This window comes from Eleginops maclovinus, chromosome 20 (assembly GCF_036324505.1).
Source record: "Eleginops maclovinus isolate JMC-PN-2008 ecotype Puerto Natales chromosome 20, JC_Emac_rtc_rv5, whole genome shotgun sequence".
NCBI classification, from domain to species: Eukaryota; Metazoa; Chordata; class Actinopteri; order Perciformes; family Eleginopidae; genus Eleginops; species Eleginops maclovinus.
The window spans coordinates 17438228-17456402 of record NC_086368.1 but is presented as its reverse complement, the minus strand read 5'-3'; the positions used below and the strand labels follow the sequence as shown (position 1 = coordinate 17456402).

The 18175-nt window shown below is 39.9% G+C and overlaps 2 protein-coding genes across 2 annotated transcripts in view; one reads left to right on the top strand and one right to left on the bottom strand.

Moving 5' to 3' along the window:
• The window catches only part of kcnb1 (potassium voltage-gated channel, Shab-related subfamily, member 1), a 30095-nt gene extending 17428 nt beyond the window's left edge, over positions 1-12667 (top strand). Inside the window, exon 3 of the mRNA XM_063909813.1 lies at positions 5927-12667. Within this exon, the coding sequence (XP_063765883.1) occupies positions 5927-7852 (1926 nt within the window). The 3' untranslated portion in view covers positions 7853-12667. The remainder of the gene's footprint in view (positions 1-5926) is intronic.
• Positions 11801-15915, bottom strand: si:dkey-7k24.5 (somatomedin-B and thrombospondin type-1 domain-containing protein). The gene is made up of 5 exons (XM_063909816.1): positions 15552-15915; positions 14893-15084; positions 14119-14197; positions 13719-13901; positions 11801-13048 (listed from the first exon to the last, which is right to left on the bottom strand). The coding sequence occupies exons 1-5, from the start codon at positions 15802-15804 to the stop codon at positions 12931-12933; spliced, it is 825 nt and encodes a 274-aa protein (XP_063765886.1). The 5' UTR covers positions 15805-15915; the 3' UTR covers positions 11801-12930.
• Between the last annotated feature and the right edge of the window lie 2260 nt (positions 15916-18175).

Here is an 18175-nt window from a genome sequence, read left to right as displayed (position 1 = left end):
AGAGAGGAGACTTTGTCAGACTTGCTTTTCACAAGCAGGTCCACGTAGCCACCTCCTGTCGAGCTTCAAGGGGGTTGTCATGGTGACAGTGGCTGCCAGTCGAGGCTGGGAGTGTGTTGCATGGTATCCCTGTGGCCTTGGATGTGGCTCAAGGGATGATGGCAAAGCAAGTCAGCTAGTCAGGGAGATCTTGGTGTTCAAACAAGACCTACATTTACTCATGACATTTACACATTAACTAAAACCTTTTCGATCATTCCTTTTTTAGTGCCAAAGGATTATGTTTTGGAGTATTACAGTACCTGCCATGTTATCTAGACCTGTTATTGTGTGTCCCTCTGTGGGTGCTGGCAGAGTTAACAGACAATAGTCTTGGGATTCACAACAACAGGAGTTTCCACTACTAAAGCACAGCGGCATGTACGTATGTCGCTCCCGTTGCTGTTAATGAGAAGGTGCCGGCTGGGGCACTGGGAGTCTGGGAGTTCCTCAGCTCTCTCTTGAGATGCCACCAAATTCAATACAAGGTGAGGACATTAACCTAAGATGTACCTAACCCTGAGGGGGCTGAACCGAATAAGACACTAAATCAAACATAAAACCAAGGCATCAAGAGGGCCAAAGGCATTAAAACTATGTAACTTTTGAAGGCAGGAATAACACAACGTTGAACTCATAAGAAATAAATCACACTCTTGGTCGATTTGAGGCACCCAGGGATTTTGTTGTGGCTGTTATAGCTGTTTTCCTCATATGACCTCTAGAAAAAAATGAAATATGAATAGTCTGTGTCAGGAGCTTGGTGGGAATACTCTGTGTTGTTTCGGTGAGGGCTGGCGCCTGGGTGGAGTACGCCAGAGGTAATACAAATAACACTGCGATCACATGGCCGGTTTGTACTTTGGTTATACAAAATCAGAGTCTCTTGCCCTGTTTCTGTTGTATTATTCTATAATTGACTAACTGTTTCAGTTTGCATATTCTGTACATCCATTTCTGCGAAACTATGTTTCAGCATTGAGCATTATACCACAATCTTTACTTGGGACCATAACAGCCATGGAGACTAAGGAACACAGTCTCACTGTCTATAATGTGAAAGGAAACATCATCTGGCTCTGAAGTTACCCTGTTTAGTTCATTCCTTCCATTTACCTCATCTTGTTTCCAGCCACAGCAAGTTAGATAAATGCACTTTACCTCCCCCAACGGCAGACAGAACAAGTTAGCCACTAGCTGAGGAACATACTGTATTGTTAATTTAGCAGCTACAATACAAAAATGGCACCTAAGGAAAGTTAAAAGAAAAAGTTAACATTTCTGGTGTAGCTACTAACACGACTCCAAATAATGTGAAAGTAGGTTTTTGCTGACATGTTCTCGATAACAACTTAATATGACACATGTTGTGTTTACAGGTCTTTTAAGTACCCCGAGTTGCCAAAACAAAATGGAGATATTGCCTTATTCAGGCAGCAGGATGTAGTGGTTTTATACATTTCACACTGAATGTGTTATTCTTTATTAACTGATGCCTCAATGTCCCCTAAATTCCCTTATTTATGTGCCCGCTATCACACCAGCAATTTAATGGTTAACATCTTTTTATAATATTCAAAGAAGTCTATATAAAACGTGCAAAGGATCAAGGTTCTGTCATTTTTTAGTTTAGTGCTAGGTAGACTGATGAATGGAACAAACCCTGACAAAACCCAATGTAGCACAAAGAAAATTAATCACAGCTGCTGGGACACAGCCAACACAAAACCAGGCCATATCTGAGTGAGAGCTGGTGGCAGAGCAAACAGCAGCAAGTACAACAAGGAATAATTGTAAATGAATCGTTTTTTTGTTCTCTATGAGCCCCAAGTGTACAAATCTCTGTAGAGCTGTGTTTTGGTGTATGTATATTTTATCAGCCAATATTCCCTGTGCAATGACTGCCATGTCTGAAGTCTTATTTCCTCTCCCCTATAAGGAATCATTTCCCTCCCATATGTAACTTAGAGCTCTCTCAGGGCTTTGTGTGTTTTAGTGGTTTTGAGGTCATCCACATTAATCGTGTCCTGGATATCTTTTCAAACAGCCTATTGAGAGTTGGTGTCACCTTGTCCTACAGAAAATGGAGGGTCTGTGTGAACAAGCGTCTGCTGAGGCAAACAATAATATGCCATGAGAGACACAACAGTGTGATCTGGCTTTGTTTAGAGTCACAGTGGGATTTCCTGTCAATCTGTTTTCTCTCTCGTGTGACGTGTTGTCTTTTCCTCTCCTCTAGATATAAATGTCTCCCTCCTTTCTTCTTGTCCTCCCTTAAGTAGGCCACCAAGGAACATTTGCTTGGAATCACTCACTTTTTGTATCCGTACAATCTACTTGCAATAATAGAGTATTCATCATATCTAACCTGCACGACATTAGAGAACATCATTTAGGGTGTTACCCCTATTACCATCTTTATTGTAGTATGTGCCTCTAGGTCCTCTGGGAGGCTATAAATAGCATGTAATTGTGTTGATGCCAATAGAGTCATGTCTTGGGTTCCATTCAACCTTTTCCTAGACATGTGCTTGTTTGTGGTCTCTTTCACGTGCCCTGTAAGGCTTATCTCAGATTTACAGGGAAGTGGTTTTATGAAATTAGCAGCCTATGACATATAAACAACCCAGGATAGAAAGAGATAAAGACAAGCAAGGCAGTGGCATTGGGGACATAGGCCAATGGGACATGAGTAGGATTTCCTTGTGGTTCTTGAACTTATAACCCTTGATGTTATGCAGCAGCACCAGTCTTCATTATAACCTTTGTAAAGCTTCTCAATGTTATTACCTCTGCCCCTTCTTTCGTCATGACCTTCTGTAACAACAATCTCCAACAACTTGGCATTTGGTGATTTGTTATGAGCCTCCTTTTTCTGAATCATTACTATACTGTTGTGTCTTGTAAACAATATGTGAACTTTTTTAAAGAAAGGTACAAGCAGACATAAGCAAAGTAAGCTGTTATTTATTTTGTACAAATATTTTTCTCTCTTTAATAATATCAGAATGATTTATTTGCTGCTCTGTCTTCATCCCTTCAGTTTTGTGCCGCATTTGTAAGATCGACCTTCGCTCTTCGGGCCCAGCACCTCTGCTCTCTGCTCTTGATGTGTTTGATTCAAATGGATTTTCTCTAGGGCAGGAGAAGAGGAGCACAGAGGGGAAGAAAATAAACAGATAGGGTTATTATTCATGTCTGCCGTGACGCTATGGCAACAGTGTCCTCCTGCTCTGATTGGTCGTAGATAAGGTTGCCTCTTTAGCCATCACTTTTACTCTTGGGAGTGGACTCTGAATAATTAGGCCGTTGTCAAGGCCCGCATTGTCAATCAGCTCCTAACAACCGTTGCTATTGCCCCATTTCTGCTGCTGTGCTTTCATTTCCTCTAGATGATTTACAGGGAAACCCCGCATCATGTGCTCACTGTTGGCTTTTCTGTTTGTTTACTCAACTGGTTGTCTGGTTAACCAGTACATCCAGTTTATAGATGAGGTTTTAATTAAGCTTGACTAGAGAATGGAGGAGGAAAAGATTATTTTTGCACTGTTACATAATTTTAAATTAAAACACACTGGAGATCTTATATCATTATATCTATATGTAATGCTACAGGATGTTTTATGACTATGTCTTATACCAGCTCTGCATTATGGTCTAATCTCCAATTGTTTCGAGATTCAAAAATGTACTTTTCTCTGATTTATTTCATTTTATAAGATCCTAACATCATCCGTGTGGGTTTTTGCAAAAATGGGCTCTATTCCAGCTATACCCTCCTACTCATCCTCCAAGTTGTGCTGTTTGGTCTTGTGCTAGGGTTTCTAGGAGTCATTAGGGATTAATATACCAAGTGAAGAATACAGTTAAAAAATTATCCTGGTCTTAGTCCACTAAATAAAGTTACAGCTGCTCATCTGACAAACTAGCCAAGCTGAGTTTACTGCTTGAAAGTCAGTTTTGGAAGCCTTCCATTAAGCGTTGATACAGGAGACAGAAATAAGGCTTAAGAGCATTCTTTATCAGTAGAGAAATTCTGCTCACCTTCATTGGAGCATTAGCTTTAATCTCAATGGAGGAAATGTCAAAACATTGGCATATAAAAACCAAAAATATGTACATTGTGTAAATACTTGACAATGCAAACAGGTGAAGAGAATATATGATTTGATGTCTCTCTTGTAAACGTTTGAACTGTCTGACATCAATGAATGTGTGGATTCAAACAAAGGTTCTCAACTTCAGCCTCACACGTTGTGCTATCAGTTCCTAATCACAAAACATGCCCTATAAATAAAAATGGCTTATGACTTTAGATGAGCTGTAAGTGATTACAGAGTTGATGGGAGGCTGGATAACAGTGCAACATTTTCTTTGGTATTTCTCGCAGTTGAATAAGGAAGTAGTTATGTATTCAGATCAAACAAGATCAAGTAAGAGAAATAATATGCTTCAAGCAAACCCAATGTTTTTTTGTGTGTTTACACTATGAATGCTGGATGAGAGGGAAGCTGTCATACGGTGTTAAAAGAGGTGTAGTCTACCACCACGTTCTTGCTTGTTAGCATGATTGGTGAAGTGTGGGTGGGGTAGTGTGTGCTTGTCGAATGTGTCAGGATGCTGTTTTTTCGACAAACCTTCCAGTTCTCTGCATTGTGCAGTGCAGTGGATTTTGAAAACATGCTGCTCCTATTACATGTTCATTTTATGTTGTGTTGGTGCCACTGCAGGTGGTAGGGACAGGTAATGGTCCCTTTAGCTCTAAAGAGGCTATTAGAGATAGAAATCTGTGTGAAATATCATGAGGATAAGGTTTTGTAACCCCAGTTCTATGATCACAGACACAGGCTTAAAGCCTTTTCACCTTGCAATTTCATCTAGCATTCACCATCACTAATTAAGTGGAAACTGAGTAGGGTCAGCCTGTATGAAACCAGTAGGGTTGTCTGATTATCTCTGCAAATTCATGCTAATTTCATTGCAGAGCAAAGTGGTCAAGAGCCCTTTCAAGGCTGTGATAATAGAGCTGCAGTTATGATTCCTAAACTGTTGTGATTTACCATCTAGCTTCAATTTGACCTGACTAATTCCTGAGATTTTTATGAAAGTATAATTGCAGAACAGTTTTTTAGCCATGCATTTGACTTGGCTCAATGGATGGCAATATCAGTCAGCCAGTATATGAATTTCCATGAACTGGGCACAGACATGTGTGCCTTTATAAGGATAAATTGTAAAAACTTTGCGGATATCAAGGTTTATTCATCTGGTACTCTATAATAGGATACACAGCTGTAAAATCTAATGACATTCCCATCAGCTTCAGCCTATCTTTGTGTTTAATGCAAATAAGCAAATGTTAGCATTCCCTCACATACCATCGCTGACTATCTTCATCCACCTTAAAAGAACACTTTACTTTGTTGAATAAATACCTAGCTCTTGTAGACAATGGAGATATACAATATACTGTATTTTGTGATGCTTTTGCTTGCGTTTATTAGATGCTAAACATCAACAACACTTCCCACTGAAGCAAAGTCACTCATGTGGATAAACCTCATAAGTGAGTCATGAATAAATAAGCGGTCCAAGTCAATCCAATCCATTAGCTCTCAGCAATCACACACTTCACACAGTTAGCCATTTATTGAAGTTCTTTCTTAAACGGTAAGGGTTTTCAAGTGACTTACATTTAGCACTTTCATACTGTAATTTAAAAAAAACTTTAAATACAACAAATGTGTATTTATTGTATTATGGGGTGTAATTTACTGAGTAAGAAATTCTGATGTGTGTATCTGATATTTAATTTATGTTTTTGACTGATAACATTCTACAATCCTGCAATCTTTACTCATATTACGTTTATGCATTTGTCTTTCAGATCCTGGCCATCATCTCCATCCTCTTTATTGTGCTATCCACCATTGCCTTGTCTCTGAACACCCTCCCAGAGCTGCAGGACACAGATGAGTTTGGCCAGTCCTCAGATAACCCACAACTAGCCCACGTGGAAGCTGTGTGTATTGCCTGGTTTACCATGGAGTACCTGCTCCGCTTCCTCTCCTCTCCAAACAAGTGGAAGTTTTTTAAGGGTCCTCTGAATGTCATTGACCTGCTAGCGATTTTGCCCTACTATGTTACCATCTTCCTGACAGAATCCAACAAGAGTGTGCTGCAATTTCAAAATGTCCGACGTGTGGTGCAGATTTTTCGGATCATGCGTATCCTGCGTATCCTGAAGCTAGCTCGTCACTCTACAGGTCTACAGTCGCTGGGGTTCACTCTTAGGAGGAGTTATAATGAGCTGGGCCTGCTTATCCTATTCTTGGCCATGGGCATCATGATCTTCTCTAGTCTAGTGTTTTTTGCTGAGAAGGATGAGGAAGATACAAAGTTTAAAAGCATCCCAGCTTCTTTCTGGTGGGCTACTATTACTATGACCACAGTAGGCTACGGTGATATCTACCCAAAAACTCTACTAGGAAAGATAGTTGGTGGTTTATGCTGCATAGCTGGAGTACTGGTGATTGCCCTACCTATTCCCATTATTGTTAATAACTTCTCTGAATTCTACAAGGAGCAGAAGAGACAGGAAAAAGCACTAAAACGAAGAGAGGCCCTAGAGAGGGCAAAGAGAAATGGTAGCATTGTCTCAATGAACTTGAAAGAGGCATTTGCTCGTAGTGCAGAGTTGATGGATGTGGTGGTAGAGAAGAGTGAGAGGCCTCATGACAACCATCTTTCTCCAAGCCATTGGAAATGGACTCCCAAAAGAGCTGCATCAGAGACAAGCTCAAACCGTTCCTTTAATGCACATGAATTAGGCTCTCCCGACAAGGGCCGAGACACCAGTCCCCAGAGGATAAATGTTCAGAAGCTCGAGGAGATGTACAACCAAATGGCCAAGACACAATCCCAGCCAAACCTCAATGCTAAAGACAGGGGCTCTAGAGCTGGCAAACAGAGGGACGAGATAGAACTGGGGGCCATCCAAGATCACGGACCAACAGTGCTAGGAACCAGGGAAGGAGTGGGGGACATGAAAAGCCTGTCCAGCATTGACAGCTACATCAGTTGTGCTACAGACTTCCAGGAGAATCCACGCTTCACCCATAGTCCAGCAATGGATATTGGTCTTCAGGAAAGTAACAGGTTCTCCCACAGTCCGGCGACAGCTTTTTCCCAGCATGGGAATGCAAAAACAGGCCAGCAAACCACTGGGGAGCGTGAGCCCATGCTGACTCCTGTGTCTATCACAAAACCCTCATACTCAGAGAATGCACGGAGATTCTTTTTTCCTGGCAACTCCTCAAAAAGCATTATACCCAAAGGAGGCTGTCGCAGCGATAGGGGGTCCGGCCCGTCCCCGCTTTCAGACAGCTCAGTCCAGTCAGACAACTCTCTGTTAAGCCCGGAAGTTTCCGTCTACACAACCGCCAGCAGCAGAACTCCACCCAAGTCCCCAGAGAGCACTAGCCTGGCGGCAACTGTCTTCACATTCCATGACTCCTCCATTAGCAAATACATCGACGCCGATACAGATGATGATGAGCACCTCCGCGACCTCTCTGAAGCCAGTCCGTCGGAGCGTCTTTTGGCTGGTTCAAGCCCAAAGCGCAGCATCAACATCAATTACCAGAAAGGCACCAACCATTTAGAAACAGCCCAAAAAAAGCTTGGCCAGAACTGTCTGTTCCCGAATGAAGGAATTCGTGGGGTCGTTCATGAGAATCATGTAGGTCCTGAGATGGCACGTAGACCAAAGGTTGAGAGGGGGCGTCAAAACACTTTGGACAAAGGCCTCTGAGGCACAAGTGCAGCAGAAATAAACAGGGAGCTGGAGCAGAGTGTTTATGATGGAGACATCCACCAGACTAAAAACACTATCTTATCCAGAGACAGAGAGGAATAGACAAAGGATCTCACCAAAACATTTCACAAATTATCTGAGCATGCCATAGGGCACTACGCTCAGGGTCAACAGGTGTGGTGAAAACTCTGGGAGAAAAAAAACTTCAAAATTGGAGAATGTCACTGCCCCTCCTTCAACTCATTCCTACTAGTGGTATTACACAAAACAAAAGAGCACTCCCAGGTAACCTACGGGTCTGTTCAGAGATACCCGTGGAATCAGAGTCGTCAGAGAAATGTGGTGTGTTTAAGCGGCAGGGGGATATCTCTAAACTCTCCAGGAAAGAAATCCTAGCTGCCAGCTATCCCATTACTGATTCCCAGTTCATTTTGTAGTCTTGGAGATACAGGAGCCTATAAGCTACTTACTTGTGCCCTCCAATCCCAAAACTGGCCTTAGTCATATACATTTGTAGGGTTGTGCATGTCTGCATATACTGTAAGGGTATGTGTGCATGTGTGTGAGTGAGTGTGAATGTAGATGGGTGATCTAATGGTAATTCATTGATACACACTCTTGAGATTGTCTTACTTGATTTATTTTTATATAGCTAAGAGAAAGTCCCTTATAAATAAATGTAATTTGCTAGTCTGCTGTGTCATATTCATACGTGAAGAATAATCTGGAGAAAGGTTCAATGTCTTGGCACAGCAGCAGTTATCAAAAGCTCCAGCCCATCATCCATTAAACTGAACACTCTTTCTTGAACAGTATTTTGCTATTCCCTATGCTATCATGACACGGTGAGAATGGATGATACTTTCAAATATTGACCTGTGAATATTATCCTAGCACCCCATTATTATTTTAAGGGTTGGCAGTGGTAGTGGACCAATCATTTTTTATATGGGCTAACATAGGAGCCTAAAATAATAAGCTTGACTGCTGCATAAAGCGCACATTTATGAAGCATGCATGCATCCAACCAGTCAACATACAAAAACATGAGATGCTTTGAAAAATGAAATGTATAAAAATCCAATTATATCGTTTTTTCTTTACAGCAGGAGCAGATGTTCAGCATGCATTGGCCTTCTTTTGACCAACACAAAAGCATCTAATGTAATCACACTCTCAGATAATGGAAATAAACCATCCGTACTTTGCTCCTTTAATCGTCAAACAAACTTTAAAGGCTCTAAATATACTCTGCCAGGTTAACATTATATGTAGTCACGTCAGTTGTAAATGCGGACCTGATAAAACTCATGCATGAGCACACACACCCACTAATGACACACACAGGCATGAAAAAACATTTTAAGGATACATCGATACATTTAGTTTCCATGGCGACAGCAGCCGTCTTTTAAGGCTGGCTGCAGCTCAGCAAAGGTTTGTTAATTGGGCGGCAAAGTCTGATTGCATTTAATGTATGCTTAACACATACACATGAACACACACACAGGCATGTACCAATAAAGTGACAGGTATGCACAGTAGACACCTGTTACCAGAGCCACTTCTCACTGTGCATATTTATCAGTACTGAAGCAACAGTATGATGCCTTGTTATGTTCATGTGTTAAATCTCTGTAGTATTCCATAAATACTACAACTCTCAACAATGCATTGTTTATTATCTGTTTGTATTTCAACATGGCAGAGAAACAGTCTCATGTAACAACCAAAACCCAGAATATAGAGGGACAAATGTGCTGTATTTTAACCAAAATCCTGAACTTAAAAAATGTTAATTAAATAATTTATTAAGATCGTCTTCACTCCTAAATAGAACATTCTTACATGAGCAGGGTAACTATAAAGGGTTAACAACCCACTGGTCCTCACTCAGCCTCTTTAAATGGGATTTCAATTATGAAATGTTTGTAATGCATTCAAATTTCTCAACAGCAGTTTTCTCTAAACATAATTGTCTGTAACTTTAACAACATTAGTCAACAAAAAAAAACTCAGAGGAAACTGAAGAAGCTTCCTGTCTAAGATACACTGGTGGAAGATATTGCTCTTTAATACAAGTCGGTGTTGAGTATACCATTTAATACAAAAGTCAACAGAAGGTGATCGTCATGCATTTTTTTTGTGTGTTTGTCAAGAATCTAATCACACATCCGGATTTCTTTTCTGTTTTAATCGCAGAGTTGAACCATTTCATATTGCTCTCCGATAGTGAGAGGAGCTGAGGTGTGAAAGGAATAACAATGGCTTTGAGAGGCAGAGAAAACTGTGTGTGTGTGTGTGTGCGTGTGTGTGTGTGTGTGTGTGTGTGTGTGTGTGTGTGTGTGTGTGTGTGTGTGTGTGTGTGTGTGTGTGTGTGTGTGTGTGTGTGTGTGTGTGTGTGTGTGTGTGTGTGTGTGTGTGTGTGTGTGTGTGTATATGCTAGCTGTACAGCCAGAACATTAGAGCAGTAATGGAAAGGAATGAACTGTTTGGAAATGAATGCATGTTGGGCGAATCCTGCTTCTTTTCACTAAATACTTTATCTGCAGTTCTTACTCTCACATACAGCAGTAACACAGGTTATACCTTCATCATATGAGATATAGGGATTACTCAAACATGTGATTTTATAGGGAGTGAACCCTCATTTAATGCTGAGAAGTGAGTGATGGGAAGAGCATTTTATGGATCTTATTTTTTATATAATTAGTCAAGGATTGATAGTGATAAATTCATGTTATGCAGCTGCATACACTATGTATGATACACAATATTTGTTTAATTCATGTTCTTATAATTTCTTATCATTGTCCTTTGTGGCACATAATCTACAGTATCCGTTTACTTTAGAAGTTAAGATCACAAAAAGGAAAACAATGGCACAAATTGGTTGTCTGCTAAAAGGTGTAACTAAATGAAAGGATACAATTTTTAATACAAGTAAAAGGCGTGTGGCAAAACAATTGACTGCAACAGTTTCCAAATGGCCTTTGGTGAAATTCAGAGTGAATCAGTTTTTAATGTCTCCCTAAAAACATGTTGTGAATGGCTGCTCCGTTGATTATATTTATAGATTGTCTTTTCACAATAAACTTGTATAATTCTTCATAATTCCATTGCAAGGTGGAAGTGGCAAGTTCAATTATCTAATGAAATCATGTTGAAAATGCAAGCTTAGTCTATTTTATTTAATTTTGGTTAAACAAAATCGTCCTTGACAAACATTTGGAGTACCGACCTGTTTCATGTAAGCTCCATTAGATATGTGTCTTTATGTTATGAAAGTCAAAGCCAATGCACGCAAATATCCATTTCCCTGTTTCACATAATTTCCAGCGTGGATTTCAAAATAAGTAAGCTCTTTACATCATTACAGAAAATGATTGATTAAGTTTCATTTGCAACGCTACGATAAAGGGCATTCAGATCACATAACCTTTCCTGAAGAATCCTGTGAGCTTCTGTCCCATCATTTAGGATTTCTATTACGGTTGTCAGGGACCATGTTTCACTGAAATATCTCTAAACAACGATGACAATCAATATTTCATAAATAGATAGCATGCACTATTGTGGAGAACTGAGATTTATTATAGGAAGATATTACACAATAGCGCAACCATGTGCATCGACAAAAAGCAAGTATTTAAATCCTTACACTAGTATTGATACTCTTAAGCTTGAGTGCTAAAGAAACATCAAGCATGATGTTGTGATTTCATACCTAGACTGCGATACTGTGACATAATACCACCAAAATACAACAAAATATTTATTTGGTCATTTTTTAAATGTATGTCATCCTTGTTTTTATTTATTCCAAAAGAGATTTTAATTTCACTGATATCCCTACTGAGAAAGTCAAACTAAGCCATTATTCTTGATGAAGAAAACACAATCAAGTTACTTGTTTTATTTCTCATTTATTGACACAAACTAAAAAGAAGAGCACAGATTCATAAACGTTTCCATAACAAGACTCCCGACTGTACAGTAAATGCGTTTAGTTTACGTAAGTTAACTTACAATAGAACTTGGTTGTCGCTCTAGCTGCTAAATTTGTTTAGAGAGGTTTAAGTCTTTCGTATTTTTTTGTTAGAACCCCATAGGACCCTTTTCAAGGACATGTGGTAGTTTCTAAAACCCAGTGAGAACCACTGCTTTAGCAAGTAGCCCAATTTACTCTGAATCTAACACTGTATTACAGGGTTGGGGTCGATTCAGAATGCCTTGTTAAACATAAACACAAATAACACATTACACTGTAAAAGGAACCAGTATTACAGCATGACGTAAATAAAAACCAGTACAAATTAAATCATAATCTATATTTTTTCAATGTTTTAAGCTCTCAGTGGAATTGACCCCAACCTTGCCTAAGCCATCAGTCTTTGTAAAGTACACTGTTTCCAGGGAAATTAAAAAAGTTATTTGAAAGACCTTAGCCAGCTCTTATACGATGTTGTTTGTAGGTCCCGAGGCTGTCTGTTTTGTAAAAAAAAAAGAAAAAACATTTTTACCTGTTGACTTTCTATGCTGTTGTTTCTGTATCAATGTTTTATTGTTCTGTGCATGTTGTAACTTTGGCGTTGTGACTGGTTGTGATTCACACAGAGCCAGTACTTGTCATGTAAAAAAAGTGTCTCAATGTCCCAAGATATTTCTATTTCTCAACAAAAGCGACATTTCCCTTGGATGATTACAATGAAATAAATCAGATCACTTTACATTTTGATTAGGATTTCTGACTTTCTTTTGTTGCTGTTCATTTGCTGTTGTTGATGCAAACTAAAAATAAAATATGTTTTATTAAAATGTTTGGTGAGCAGTAAGGACAACAAATGCATTGGATTCTGAAAAGAAAATAGCAGTTTTCATCGACAAATATTCAGCCATTCAAAAAAAAAAACATCTACATGTAGTTGCACTCATCTGGAGAAGAAGGCACAATTGAGCATTGACCAGAACTCTTAAACAGAACCGGTTAATTATTCTGGCTGATTGTTCTTTATACAGTAGATGAGTCTGAAAATATGTGTACAGGAGGGGGGATAACAGAAGGAAGCAGGATGTTATATAAAGAGGAAGCTGTGGGCTGTTGGGCAGGAGCAGGCCTCCAGCCTCCCCACACGCCTCCACACACCCCTGCATCGAGGGTTTCCCACCGCCTGCCACTGGAGAGACTGTCTTCTGCAGCAAGGATGAGGGGAGGAATCAGTTAGTGGACACACTATTACACTTTAAATCCAAGTGATTAACAATGATGCCATCTAGTGGTAGTCTTCATTATTACCAATCGGCCAAAGAGATAGGTGAAGATCATGTATCCAGTGTTATTTATGGGAGGAAAAACAAACCAGCCCAGGCTGCACTGTCACAAATGATCCACATATCTGTACTCTATCCACCACTGCACCTCTATGCTTCGTTTTTGCAGATACCATGATCAGGATCGTCTGATTATGCAGGTTGCACTGTTTGTCCTGATGATATGGTGCATGTTGAAGTTTGGTTAAATGTTATTTTGGGTATGGGTTCTAGAAGTGCTATGGAGCAGTTTTTTTATTTGTGCACGAAGACCAGGATGTCCAACACTTGTTTTTTTGATTATAAGCAAAATTAACTTCAGGCTAATTTCAAAGTTGTCTAACGCTTTGGCATACTTTAAAAACAAACACTTTATCTTACTCTTTTGGTCATTAACATTTCCAGAACAACACAAGCTTAAATGTGTGAGGCTCTCTGAATTAAATTAATTTAAGCTGCCAAACATAAATTCTGCTCTTTCTTTCCCTTTTTAATCACGGAAAAAGCTAAGTTTTCATCCAAGAAACGTTTTATCAATCTAATCCATTCTTACCTGCCCCCGTCGTTTTCCTCTCCATCTCCGGCGCAGTGTGTCTGTCCAACGGCGAGAGCAGGCGGCTGGCACTCGACACACACACGGTGCCCCTCCCTCAGGTGCTGCATCCACTGAGTGTGTGGGCCTGAGCTCTGCTGGCATCCTTTTGTCAGAGAGGTCAACTGAAACTGGACACAATACCTATTTTAAACACAAGCACACGCACGCACACACACAGACACAAGCACACACACACACACACACACACACACACACACACACACACACACACACACACACACACACACACACACACACACACACACACACACACACACACACACACACACACAACTCAAAATAAATACATATTGACGACCCATGAGTACATATCAAAGTCTAAATGTCTCTCTGTTACCCTGTGATGTCAATGCTGTCAGGGATGTCTCTTTTCTTCCTGGCGTTGCCATAGCCACCAGAGATAATCAATGCTGGGACTGCAGAGGAAGCATGCAGGATAACATTACATGTGACAGTATGTTACAGTATCTCATACATTTAAAATGAGCAAATGCCAGGAAACTGTTGATAGAAGTATATTAGTACTCCCTGATGTGGAACAACCTGGAAAGCTTTGAGAAACAGCTTCGCTCATGGGCTGTATCATATATGTTGTAGAGCTATAAATCATATTGCTGCATTAGTACTACACTATGTCTGAAAATCCCATGCATCAGCAACCCCATTACTCTTTTACAATGAAACAGACAGCAACATAGCAATATTTTGTACAATTGTAAAATCCAAGTGAATAGAACAAGGCTCCTTTTCATTAATTCCAGTGTGAATTAATGTTCTACTTGAAGGCATTTCTCTCCAAGATAGTTGTCAAAATGAGTATTTCTGTTCTACTGCACACATATATACTTTTTTAAAGCCCATGTTTCTGCATGTGGCTTTGAATTGAATTAAAAAGACAGAATGACTTGTATGAAGGGATATTTAATTCTGGTTTCCAGTAGTTCACTAATATGTCTTTTACAGGTAAGTTAAAAAAGGGGTGCTTTTTTCCTAAATAACCTGAGTGACCTTTAAAGCCAGCCATATGTTGTATTTCATATCTTTGTAGGTTAACACCTTAAACAAGTTGATCATTTAGATGTGCGTGAGGATCCGGGTGCATTTTTCTCACCAGGTGGGTTGTGACAGTTTCCATGCTGAGACCAGTACTCTGCGCAGCCAGCGTGCTCCTCCAGGTGAGGACAGGGGTTTCCTGCGTTGAGGGGCTCCTGCAGGATGGTCCTGTTCCTCCTACGGACTGTGGCCCTGCAGGGTTCAGCACAGCCTGACCATGACGTCCACTCACTCACCACACAGGACAGTGCTGAGTGGGAAGAAACAAAAAAAGAACATGATGAACGAACAAAGCCAACAAAGCCAACCAGCATCCTATAAATCCCAAATAGGTAGCTAGTCAGTTGTCAAAAATCACAAATGTCAACCAATTAGAGTTTTGAATGATACTGTCATAGTCCTCCTGTTATTAGTATAGTCTCACTATCAACATTTGCGAGTATTAAGGTTTAATACAAAATCATAATAATACAATAGCTACGTTTTATGATGTACTTTGTTGAGCAAAGGGGAGTTAAACCTTGACGTATATCAAGGATAAGGACCACATGTGAAAAACGTGTTTGACTTCTGAGTTTAAAGTCAGAAATTCCAAGTTTTAAACTGTAATACAGAATCTATTTCAAAGTCGAAACTCGAACACGTCTTTTTTATGTGGCCCTTGTCTTGCAGTGTATTTGATAAACAGACGTGTTTTTTTTGTCAGCACAAACGCACCTGGGCAGGCTGAATCATAGTCATGGCAGCAGTCCAGGGTGGACACACAGGCTTGGTCGCAGTAGCAGGTCCCAAAGGTGCGGTCCGACCTCCACCCTTTGCTGAAGCATGACGGGTCCCGGCCGGTGCAACACTGTCCTGTTTCCCGGCAGCCCGGCTGACACGGGCCGACAAGGAATAAGATCACAGAGAGAAAAAGCAGAAGGACAGAGCTGCTCCTCCTGACTCTCATCCCGACGGACCACAGCAACATATTTGCAACTATTTTAACGACTTACTAATTACCCTGTCTGAAGTTATTCACCATAACTGTTTTAAAGTCCTGTTTAAGTTTCTGTTAACTCTGGTCAGGTCAGCCACCAAGTTGAGGCACTGATCAGTGAGTTGGAAGTTATTCATGTGTCAACTCAGTATCTCTTAAAGGAACAGTTTACTACTGAAGGTATGACAAGTGGCCCACTAAACTAAAAGTAATGACAAATGGTCACTATTTAAGTTAAACGAGGCAAGCTTTAGATAAACCAAACTATTATGTGAAGTACTTAATAACTATTTCAACAGGATACTATAACATTTGCATGCCTCATCAATCCATTGATGTCCTGATCTACCCATAGCATCATGAAAGAATACTAGAAAAAAAGTGTTCTCCCACTGAAAATGCGCTTTTATATTGCCAAAGATTACACAATATTGAGATGTTGCCTTAGCCTACAGCATTAGAGTAAGAAAGCAAAGCGTACTGAGTGGCAGAAACAGAATTTAAAAAATCCTCACTGTGATACATTTGGATGGCATTTTATAGAAACCATCAGTTCAGAAAAAATGTACAGAAAAATCCACCTTCACTTTAAACCGCAGTAAAATAGTATGTTTACTTTAAATGCTCTCTCTCTCTCTCTCTCTCTCTCTCTCTCTCTCTCTCTCTCTCTCTCTCTCTCTCTCTCTCTCTCTCTCTCTCTCTCTCTCTCTCTCTCTCTCTCTCTCTCTCTCTCTCTCTCTCTCTCTCTCTCTCTCTCTCTCTCTCTCTCTCTCTCTCTCTCTCTCTCTCTCTCTCTCTCTCTCTCTCTCTTGGTGAAGCAGCAGCTTCCCAGGCCCATGTGTGCCTCAAACATGCGAAAAGAAAGGCTTAATGAAACTCCTATGGCTGAGGTTATTCATGCAAAAAGAACAACAGTGTGGACAGTGCAGACCCCCACTCAAACTAAGATTCCCAGTGTAGCCTTCTGCTGTGTGCAGAGAGAGAAGATAGAAACAGACAAATGGGGAAACTGAAACGTTATACTGCTCAAAACTTCACAAGCTCATGTCTTAAATTAGGGAGAAAATGTATACAGGGAAAAGTATTACCATGACATTTGTGAATCCTTTTCCCTGTGGGTGGCCCCCCTACAAAAGTGTGTAGCTTGCAGAGATGACAACCATTTACTGCTCCAGTGAACAGACAGTCATCTCACTACAGCTGTGGGGCCACTCACGCCTTCTCTCCTGATTTATTTCCCTTCTTATCTAGCTTTTTCATTATGAAACTTGCAGATTTTCTTATCAAAATAACAACAACCTTAATTTCTAATGCAGTTCTGACAACAAAATGTTTACATTGGACAATGAATTTTGTTGTAAAAGTTCAGTTCTGAAAAGACAGAAATGGCCCTGCCTTGGATAGATTCCAACCAGTAGAAACCAAAAGAGTCAGAAATGTATATTTTTTATAGCACATCCAACTGAGAATGTGGTTGGCAGACAATCAAACTCAGATTCAGAAATTCTCTGCAGTTTTAAACTTACCTCCTTCCTACAGCCATGACTCATTTCTGTAAAAGTTAAAATGTTGTTGATTTTTAAATATGAGTATCTTTAAAATATACTGTATCTACAAAACACATTTATCTTTACATTATTGGTAGCAGTTTCTACTATGACACATAAATAACAACACTGACAACCTAAATGTAGAACACTGTATGGTATTGTTCTCATATGACTCTTACGCCAATATAGGGTAAACAAGGCTTTCAGTGTTCACCTAGAAAACAAAAATGTGACACACTACAAGCAGGCTTCTTGGCACGTCACAAAGCAGAGATTTACATTTCCCACATCGATAATCTTCTTATGTTCGGATATATGATTTAATTTGAGTGCAGTGCCAAGGTGGAACTGGGACCAAAGGTTGTTCTTCAATGGTTAACAAAAATGTTAACTTGATCTCACAGCTTAACTACAACTATGCTGTAATGCACTAGTGCTGAACTCTGAACTGACTAACAAAATAGCAGCTTCTCATTAGTCTTGGTAAAGCTAAGGTTGGATAAGGGAACCATCTACTACACTGAGATCTTCACACAGTTATTGGGAATCGTTTCCATGCTTTTGGAGATAGTCATTGAGCCTTTAACTAATAAAAACTCATGATGATGAAAAAGCACACATTTGTCCCCTATAATCTATGACCTGAATCTGAGCATGCCTATTGTTGATCCTCCACATTTTCCCTTGTTCTGCCTTATGTTTATATTGAGAGGCATTAGAGACAAAAAATGTAAATGTTTTAATTCACAAATAATGCAGATATTTATCAAATACAGCCCCAGAAAAAAAATATGATTCTTAAATCTTTATCT

Excerpts from the sequence above, each read along its gene's own strand:
- si:dkey-7k24.5 (XM_063909816.1), bottom strand. The coding sequence starts at position 15,804 with ATGTTGCTGTGGTCCGTCGGGATGAGAGTCAGGAGGAGCAGCTCTGTC. Across the intron at positions 14,198-14,892 it reads AAACTGTCACAACCCACCTG|TCCCAGCATTGATTATCTCT; the intron begins GTGAGAAAAATG and ends CTTCCTCTGCAG. Across the intron at positions 13,902-14,118 it reads GACAGCATTGACATCACAGG|GTATTGTGTCCAGTTTCAGT; the intron begins GTAACAGAGAGA and ends TGTTTAAAATAG.